The sequence below is a fragment of the Prenolepis imparis genome, unplaced genomic scaffold (genome assembly GCF_030444845.1).
Source record: "Prenolepis imparis isolate NDT839.2.m4 unplaced genomic scaffold, iyPreImpa1.0 SCAF_6, whole genome shotgun sequence".
Lineage (NCBI taxonomy): Eukaryota > Metazoa > Arthropoda > Insecta > Hymenoptera > Formicidae > Prenolepis > Prenolepis imparis.
The window spans coordinates 18,217,380-18,227,688 of NW_028141164.1; the positions used below are offsets into that span (position 1 = coordinate 18,217,380).

Consider the following 10,309-nt stretch of genomic DNA (forward strand, 5'->3'; position numbering starts at 1 on the left):
CCGAGGCCGCAGAGGGCGGCGTACTGGTGGACGGAGGAAATTGCGGATCTCCGACATACCTCCGTCCAAGCCAGACGCCGTTTTAAAAGATTAAAGAGAAGCGGCCTCGGCGACAATAACGAAGACATGGCTGCGGCGCTCGAGCATTATAGAACATCTCGTAATAGCTTGAGCGCCGCCATCAGGGCAGCAAAGGCGAAGGCCTGGGACGAACAACTCCAGGACCTCAACTCGGACCCTTGGGGGCGTCCCTACAGGATAGTTATGAAAAAACTAAAATATTGGACGCCCCCCGCGACTGAGATGTTGGACGCCGAGGCACTCGACAGAGTGCTGTCGACCCTCTTCCCACAGCACGACAGAGTTCCCGAACTCTACGTCAGGGAACCCTTTGAGTGGAGAGAGGAATACGCGGTGTCCAGCACCGAGCTGGCCGGGATTGCCAAGAGGCATAAAGCCCCAGGGCCAGATGGCATTCCTGGAAGGGTCTGGGTGGCTGCCCTGACACACTTGTCGGAGCCAATTAAACGGCTGTTCGCAGACTGCTTTCGGGCAGGCGAATTCCCCCCAGCCTGGGAGAGGGCCAATTTGGTCCTCATCCCGAAAGGGGGCAGAACGGATGGAGCGCCTTCCGCGTGTAGGCCCATATGCCTGCTTGACGAGGTCGGGAAACTGTTCGAGCGAATCATCGCCGACCGCCTCGTCAGGCAGATGAAGGAAGTTGGGCCTGACCTCCACGAGGAGCAGTACGGATTCCGCGAGGAGGTCAACAATGGACGCAATACTACGCGTCCGCTCCCTCGTGGAATCCGAGACAGCAGAGGGCAGGGTAGTTGTAGCGATCGCGTTGGATGTTACCAATGCGTTTAACTCCCTGCCCTGGGGAAAGGTGAGGGATGCCCTCAGTCAACGAGGCATCCCTCAGTATCTCGTGGAGGTCATCAAGGCCTACTTCAAGGATAGGGGCCTGGAGTACCGGGATAAGACCGGTGCTCTGCGCGGAAGGGCTATGTATTGCGGTGTCCCGCAGGGGTCAGTCCTTGGCCCGCTGCTTTGGGACATCGCATACGACAGTATACTCCATTCTGCCCTTCCGCCCGGCTGTCGTATCGTCTGCTATGCGGACGACACCATAGTACTGGCCGGGGGGAACGGCTGGGGGGAGGCAAAGCTGGTGGCCGATATCGCGGTAGCCTGTGTGGCGCGCTCGATAAAGGAAATGGGCCTCAAGGTGGCTCCCCATAAAACCGAGGCCATCTACTTCCATGATGGCTCTCAGGGGAAGCCACCGGCGGCCCATGTTATGGTGGACGACGTCCTCGTCCAGCTAGGACAAAGCCTCAAGTATTTGGGGCTCTGGCTGGACGGTACCTGGCGTTTTGGCGACCATTTCGATCGGCTGGCCGAGAGGGTCAACCGAGTGGCGGGGGCACTTAGCCGCCTGCTACCCAACCTCGGGGGGCCAGACGATCGTGTACGGAAGCTGTATGCGAACACGGTTAACTCGGTGGCCCTGTATGGGGCACCGGTTTGGGCGGACGAGGCGGTGGTCTCGAAACACATCAGGGATTTGCTTCGCAGAGCACAGCGGAGGGTGGCCATCCGCGTCGTCCGCGGATACAGAACCGTGGCGCATGCGGCTGCCTCGGCCCTGGCGGGACTGCTTCCCATGGAGCTCGTGGCGTGCACCCACAAAAGGATGTACGAGAGAATAAGGGAGCTCCATGGGATGGACTTCAACATCACGGAGAGGGTCCGGGGCATCAAGGGCGCAGGCCCGACGACGCATGATAGAGGAATGGGGGAAATATCTGGATAATATTCCCCCAACAAATTCGGGAAGGAGAGTCGTCGGGGCCGTGAGACCTGTACTAGAAGAGTGGGCGGACAGGACTCACGGCAGGATGTCGTTTCACCTTACACAGATATTCGCCGGGCACGGTTGCTTCGGCGACTATCTGTGTAAAATCGGAAAGGTGCGCACCACACAGTGCTATCATTGCGAGGAGGATAGGGACACGGCGCAACACACTCTTGAGGAGTGCCCTTCCTGGGAGGAAGAGCGCCGTGTCCTTATCGATGTTATAGGGGAGGACCTGGCGCTCTCAACCATAGCCAAGAAGATGGTCGAGAGCGAGGAAGCGTGGGAGGCGGTTGTATCCTTCTGCGTCAAAGCAATGACGCAGAAGGAGGAGGCCGAAAGGGCGCGAGAGAGAGGGCGCGCAGAGGATGACGACGACGGCAATGGGTCCCAGACCCAAACTCAAAGAGGGAGGATAAGGAGGCCCCGCCGCCGCCAACAACAAAACCCGTGACAATAAAGGGGGAACCACGGTTCCCCTGATGATAGTCAGCGGGAGGGGGTCGCCCTTACGGGGGCGACCAAGCAAAAGAAAGAAGGAGGCTTCCCCCGCGCACCAAGAGCGCGGGGAAGAGAGCGGAGTTAGGGCGGGAGACCCGAACACTGTTCTGTCCACTGAGGGGGAACGTCCTTACTTCCCCCCGGGAGGACGCGGCGTAGAGGGATGGCCCGTCTGCGCCGTAACCAGGATGGCCTCTCCCCTAAAAAAAGGGGTGATCCGGGGCTGCACCAAATGCGGCCCCACGATAAAGGATTGGCGGGAGGCCCCCCGGAAGTTATGCAATTGCTCGTTCCCGGGGGGCCTCCGAACACCGCCAGGGCCAGGTCACCATGGGGGTTTTAGAGCGATAATCTCTCGTGGCCCCTGCCGGAATGATCCCGATCATCCCGGTAGGGGCGAGAGGAATCCCCCATAACCCGTGCCTCTTTCCCGAGGGGTACGCGGTACCTGAAACAGGTTTCCCCCATGACAATAAAAAAAAAAAAAAAAAAGGTGGGCTGGCTCCGGGGCATAATGGCGGATGCGTGTGATTTCGCCATGCCCCGGGCCAGATCGTTGTCGCGCCATGCGGCGTATTGGTGGACGGAGGAGATAGCGGAACTCCGCAGGACCTCCGTGCAAGGCGCCGCTTCATGAGAGAAAGGAGGAGGCGCGGCAACGAAGAGGAGACGGCGGACGCGCTGGGGAGATACAGAGAAGCCAGGAAATCCCTCAGCGCGGCCATCAGGAAGTCTAAGACCAAAGCGTGGGGCGAGCAGCTGCTCGCCCTCAACGCAGACCCCTGGGGGCGCCCATATAGGCTTGTTATGAACAAGCTAAAGCCTGGGCGCCCCCCGCGACGGAAGTCATGGATCTCCGGCTCCTGGATGAAACAATAACTAAATTGTTTCCCACAACTAGGGCTCCTCCAATCCCGGAGGAGCCAATCGGGTGGGACCAGGAGCTGGAGATCACGGAGCATGAGATAACCAGGGTGTTCAAGAGACTGAGGGCCAGGGGAAATAAAGCCCCTGGTCCCGACGGAATACCCGGCCGGATCTGGGGGTTGGTCGAGAGACAATTGTCTGGGTCCATGAGGCGGCTGTTCAACAGCTGCCTCAGGAGCGGGAAATTTCCGCCCTTGGGAATCAGCACTAATCGTGCTGATTCCCAAGGGCGGAAGACCGGAGGGCTCCCCTCCTGCATTCAGACCGATATGCCTGTTAGACGAGGCGGGTAAGTTATTCGAAAGGATCATTGTGGACCGCCTCGTCGGGCATCTGTCCCGGGACGGAATAGACCTCCATGAGGAACAATATGGGTTCCGCGAGGGAAGATCCACCATCGACGCAATACGTCGGGTGAGATCCCTCGCGGAGTCCCAGATAGAAGAGGGCAGGGTGATTGTAGCAATATCCTTAGATATAGTAAATGCTTTCAACACCCTGCCCTGGGACAGAATCGGGGACGCGATGATCTACTATCGCGTCCCTGGTTACCTCATGGGGGTTGTTAGAAGTTATTTCGCCAATAGGCAAATAATGTTCCGGGACAGGAACGGCGCGGAGTGCAGGAGGGACATGTTTTGCGGGGTCCCACAGGGGTCTGTACTGGGCCCCATGCTGTGGGACCTCGCCTATGATAGAGTCCTCCGGTCGGCACTTCCCCCCGGCTGTAGTGTCGTCTGCTATGCAGACGACACACTTGTACTAGCAGGGGGGAATGATTGGCAGGAGGCGATCGTGATCGCCAACCAGGCAGTGGCATGCGCCGTGCGCGCGATAAGCGACATGGGCCTGAAAGTAGCGCCTCAAAAAACCGAGGCGCTATTCATCCATGACGGCACCCACGGGGTGCCGCCAAGAGCCCATGTCGCAGTAAACGACGTATCCGTCCAGGTGGGAAAAGACTTAAAGTACTTGGGTCTCTACCTGGACGGTACTTGGAGTTTCACCGGGCACTTCGACCGTTTGGCGAATAAAATAGATGGGGTAGCAGGCGCACTGTGTCGCCTGCTGCCCAACCTGGGAGGGCCGGACGGTCGGGTGCGCCGCCTGTATGCGGGCATCGTGAATTCGGTGGCCCTATACGGGGCCCCGGTTTGGGCGGATGCGGCGATGGCCACAAAGAAAATCCGGGATACGCTTAGGCGTACCCAAAGGAAAGTGGCCATTCGCTGCATCCGCGGTTATCGCACGGTGTTCCATGCGGCGGCAATTACCCTAGCTGGGATGCCTCCCATGGAGTTCACAGCGAAGATGTATGAAGAATCATACACGCGAGGAAGGGAGCTCCGTGGGTGGGGCATTAAACTCTCAGCTGGGGTGAGAGATAAGGTGAAACTCTGGGCCCGGCGACGCATGATGGAGAGGTGGAAGAACTACCTCCCCAATGTGCCCCCAACGCACTCGGAGGCACGCGTCGTCGGGGCCGTGGGCCCGTTCTTAGAAGAATGGGTGGAGAGGGCTCATGGCGAGACGTCGTTCAGATCTACACAGGTGCTCACGGGCCATGGATGTTTCCACGAGTACCTGTGTAAAATTGGAAGGGCGCGCACGGCGCACTGCTGCCATTGTGAGGAAGAAGAGGACACGGCGCAACACACCCTCGAACATTGTAGCGCGTTCGAGGGCGAGCGCCGTGTCCTAAAAGATAGGGAACGATTTGTCGCTCTCCAGCGTCGTCAAGGCGATGCTGGAGAGCAAAGAGAAATGGGACTCCGTCATCTCCTTCTGCAATGCGGCCATGCTTGCAAAGGAGGTGGCGGAGAGGGAGCGAGAGAGGGAAGAGAGGCTCCGGGACGGAAGAGATGGAGGAGGAGCGGGCGGATGCCCCCCAAGCCAAACCGAAGGAGAAGGAGGCGTCCGCCCAGATAAAGACCCAGCCCCCAGTAAATGGGGGCTGACTTGACGGGATGATGGGCGAGGGGCGCTTTGCCCCCCTCGCCCGGCGAAGTAAGAGAGGTTGCCCGCAAAGGCGGAGCGGTTGGGCGAGGGGCGCGGTGCCCCCTCGCCTAGCATTGGGAGGGAGGCCCTTAGGGGCGGTGTAGCAGTCCTAGGAGGAGGGCGGGGGCGGGCGGCATCCGTCCCCGCCCCCGCCGAGTTCCTCCTTCAGGGGAGGGTCTCGGCAGTGCCCCCGGGCCGATGGTCGAATCCCGCTAAGGGAGGAACTGCGGCCTGGGGGCACGGGGGATCACAGGGGCTCAGTTAAAGAGCCCCATTGCACGCGATCCCCCCGGGAAGGGACGTGGCAATGGCGGCCCTCTCACCGGTGCCCTAGAGCGCCGGTGGGAGGGCATCACTACCTGCGGCGAGGGTTTCCTCCCTTCTGGGGGGAACCCTCGGGAGAAGAGCTTCCGGAGCGTCGGCCGAATCTCCTGTCCCTTTAGGGAGGGAGAGGGAGCCCCGTTACGGAGGCGGGGGGTGGCGGCTCGAGCGGGAAGACTCGAGCCGTGACCCCGCCCCCAAACTCTTTGGGAGGGCGCGGCGTGGGGGTGGTGCCCCCCTGCGCCGCAACCGAGAAGGACCGCAAGAACATTCGCGGGGGGGAGTATCTTCCTTTCGGGGAGGATGCTCCCCTAGAAGGTAGGGCCAGGGGATGGCAAGATGTAATGCTCCGGCAGTTCCTTGCCATCCTCATAAGCGCTAGCGAAGGCACCCGCTGTGGTTTTAGTGCGGTAGGTCTTGGACCCCACCGCAGTGTTGTGAGACGGGCCGGGTTTTCTCGCGCATGCGCGGCGGACATAGTATCAGTGAGGTATATGTACAGATAAAAAGATGTAGCATGATCACATAATTCTGCAAAATTTTTTGTAATATAAGGAAAAATTTGTAATATATAATTAATAATACAGCATACATATGCACAATTATATATATACATATATATTGTATTATTAAATATATATTACATATTTCTCCCGCCAAGAGTGTCAACCGTCAGCGCCCTATCTCCTACCACCTCTTCACTACAGATAGATACATCACTGCTAACAGCCATTATGGCCGCGCATGCGCGAGAAAACCCGGCCCGTCTCACAACACTGCCCCACCGCCGATCCATACGTGGATCGGCGATGGGAGACAAGGAGTCCCACATAACCCTCATCCCCTACCCGGGGGGTGAGTGGTACCATGAGGTTTCCATAGCGCAAAAAAAAAAAAAAAAAAAAAGGATGTACTGAGGATGCCTATATGTCCGCTTATAAGATTCGAGATCTAAAAATGAATATCGTTAGGATATAATTCCATAACAAAATTCGATCCCAACAATATCCACTGGATGTTTCTAAATGCCTTTTTTGCTATCCTAGATTGATCAATATGCAGTAATTGAATATACATATAGGGCAATCCATTTTAAATGCCTACCTAAAATATCTTAGAAAAAACATACATTATTCGACAAATATTTCTGACAAAAGTTGTTTTATTTTAAGTGAATAGGCATTTAAAATGAGTCACCATATAAAAGAAAAATGATTAGCTAATGAAGCTTCTAAAAATAAAAGTCGTTTAATAAGTAACACGTTTATATTATATTTTAAGAAATAGATATTAGGAATATATTTAAATATATATATATATATATACATACCTATATATGTGTTTTAAAAAAGGTTTTATTTTCGCCCGCATTTTAGCTAAAAAGTTATCTGTGGGGAGATGATAATTACCCTAAAATGTCAACTCCAATAGATTCTATTTAATGGTTCCACATTCGCCTTAAAATTTTCCCATTTAAATAATACGGGGAATGCGGTTTTTTCTCAATAAATTCGACTTTTCTGCATCAAACTCAATTAAAACAATTCAATCTCTGTAGTTACTGTAGACTGTGTTGATAACTGCTAAAACAAAGTAAACTAAGAACGCAGTGAAAAAATGAATAAACAATTATTTAACAAAAATAAAAAGGGAATCTTTTCAATTTTTATCTATTTTTTTTAACATAAATAATATACCAACTAATAAAGACAAGGCTTATTCAGTTATAGCTGGATCTTCGTGCTAATATTTATTGTGTGATGTTACATACTATTGTTTTCAAGTTTATCGAACTGCGCGCTGAATAAATTTTTCGTTCTTGAAACACAGTTATATGATAAATAAGAATAGTAATATAACGATATTAAATTGATTAAATCATTTAACTAAAGAATAGTAATATGCGCAAAAGAATAGTAATAGAACGATATTAAATTAATTATGTGCAACATTTGTGCACATGCAAATGAGTACAGATCCTTGGGCTGTCGTGCGCTCGGCAGTTATCTCGACGTCGTAGACTCTAACGCGATGGCGCGCGTCACGACCAGGGCGTCGACCGAACGTATTATTTTGACTTGGCACTCCCTGTAGCTGTGCCGCGTGTACGCGCGCAAAAAGTGCCGCAGGCCGAAGCACCGTTTGTAGCTTCCGGCCAGAGTTTCGATTAATTCGGCCTTGTTGGCCGCAATGCACGAATTTTAGGTGAAAAAACACCACGAGTACACCCAGGTCGCGATGCACGTTAGCAAATAGCGCTGCGCGTGCTCGGGCGCGTTGTATTGCGTGGGCATGAATCTTTGTACAAACGCCACCTCCCGCACGGCCTTGGTGACGTCGTCCGAAAGACGAGACGCGTACTGGATCGTAAAAAATATCTCCGCCTCGTCATCGTCGCCGACGATAAACGTGGTCGTGATCGCGTTGACGGTTTTCAACCGAACGACGCCGTCGCAAACGGCATTGACCTCGCTACCGTTGACGAATGTGTTTCGCATTAGCGTGTAGTTGTAAACGCGGCTGCGATCGTGCGCAAAGTATAACAGTCTAAATTCCGTCCTCGCGGCGCGCGCTACCAGGTAGCTCGGCATCAAAGCGTCCCGCGAGGGACAAAAACGGTCCGTATCGAAGGTGCCCCGTAATAAGTCGACGTCCTCGATGCAAATTTTCACGTGGTGCGGCCAGTTTAACAAAAAGCGGTTATAAGCCGCCTCTCCAGCAGCATGTCGGTGATTATGCATCGCTTCTCCTCGGCGAACAGGCCGAGGCGGCTTATGTCGTCGACGATATTTGCCGTACGCGTTTGATCGAGGGTAACAACCTCTTCGATGCGTAGCGATTGGCCGCGCCACACATAGTTTCTGCAATACGAGAGAATGTCGCGAATATACTGCCGCGTTGTGTCGCGCAGTTCCGCCATGCGTCAGGTGGGCTTATGTTGTTGGCCGGCGGGCGTCGAGGCGTAGCCGCGCGCTACGAAGAACGAGGCCAAGTAGGCGTCTCGATGGTCCGCGCCATCTTGGCCGCCGAATTATAAGATTGCGTGAACGTTATTGCGTGTAAGGCGCGCGCGGGCGAGACGTGACGCTCCGAAATCAGCTAAAAAGCCCGCCCGGTATCGTTCGAGACGTCCCCTCTGGCTACCGCCGCCGATGAAGATAGAGCGGTAGAAGAGGGATGATAGCGATTCGCGCTCCTCGAGGCCGCCACTGCCGCTTCCGTCTTCTCGGTTTTCGAAACGCAAAATGTCCCCCCGGTGCACCTGTAACACATCAAGATGTTTGCCATTTAGGCGGGCGATGCGCCGCAACAACGCGCCAGCCGGGCTCTGCCCACGCGCATTCCATGCTGGACCGCGTAGAAACGCGCGTACGCGATGCCGCACGTTGTCTGTAAATCGAGATTCTCTATAACGCGGCGCATATTTGTCGCGAAAACCCTAAAATCGTTCCGGAGAATGTCGTAGGCATCGTGGATGTCGTGACGGGCGTACCAAATGCCGCCGCACGCCGTCTCGCTGCTCCGGTCCATCATCCCGGCCGCTCGCAACACCACTTCTCATACAAAAGCAGTGCTGCACGTGCGTAATCGTCCGTCCTTTCTGTCTGTCGCGCGTCTAGGCACGTTGCGCAGAAACGCGCCACCCTCGTCCATTTGTATCAACAAAAAGATGTACCGGCCGTCCAGTGTTGCTAATTTTATTTCCGCCCAGCGTAGGTCCGGGCGGGTCTTCAAACCTTGTAACAACGCCCCCGCGTCGTTCCCGACCGTCCATCCGTCGGAAGGCTGCGCCCGGCGAACACCGGCCGGGCAGGGCAGCAGGCGCTGAGCGCCACATTTAATTATTCAACCGTTAAACACGGTTCCCCGAAAACGCGCCCGACGCGCGCCGAAATAAGCCGAGGATTATCACCCCCACTCCCTCTCCTTCGATCCAGCCTCCGATCCCGTTACTCGATCCATATAAAAAGAGAGCTCGCGATAAGAGCTCTCTCAGATACCGTTCCGACTCCGTCGTATCGGAGAATCCTGCCGCCCGGAAAAAGAGCCCGAGGTAGACGCGTACGCTGCCTCTGCGGAGATAATCTCCGTGCTCCGAACTTCCGGCTTCCGCCTCCACCGTCCCCCGACTTCGAGGTAGAGGGTACTCTGTCTCCCCCGAGCTATTCTCGGGAGTCCGGGGTTTCCGACCGCACCCCGCAAACAGCGCGCTGACGTCAGCGGGTGGAGCTCCGCCGCCTTCGTCGAGGGTTCTCGACCGTCAGTGCGTTCCTCCCCCGCCACCCATACGGACGGCCGTGACACGCCGATTCGTCGCGTCCACGCCGAAATCACGGTCCGCGAAATCCGACTAATACGCGCGCCGTTCGATTGCGCTCTCTTCGATATATCGAAGAGAGCGGCCGCTCTCAGCTGACGCGTTTTTCTACTCGCGCCGACTCGCGCCGCGACAACACCGAGCGCCCCGCTCGCCGCACCGACCCCGCGTCTCGCGGGCGACGTAAACACTCCGAAGCGATTTAAAGACCCGCATAATACACGGGCTTTAACGACCGGCGTTACACACCCACACACGCACACACACGCACACTTGTACATACCGACACCTAAATTAATAAATTACTGTTGTTACCAATAACCGTTACGTTCGTTGTCTCACCCTTTTTACGAGCCCTGATCCCGACCGAGTTATTCCGAGCT

At 55.3% G+C, this 10,309-nt stretch overlaps 1 protein-coding gene across 1 annotated transcript; it reads left to right on the forward strand.

Moving 5' to 3' along the window:
* The first annotated feature begins 1,904 nt into the window (after positions 1-1,904).
* On the forward strand, positions 1,905-2,315 carry LOC145937888 (uncharacterized). The gene has a single exon (XM_083041247.1). The coding sequence runs from the start codon at positions 1,905-1,907 to the stop codon at positions 2,313-2,315; it is 411 nt and encodes a 136-aa protein (XP_082897373.1).
* The last annotated feature ends 7,994 nt before the right edge of the window (positions 2,316-10,309 follow it).

Coding starts and splice junctions, on each gene's coding strand:
- LOC145937888 (XM_083041247.1), top strand. CDS start 1,905: ATGTCGTTTCACCTTACACAGATATTCGCCGGGCACGGTTGCTTCGGC.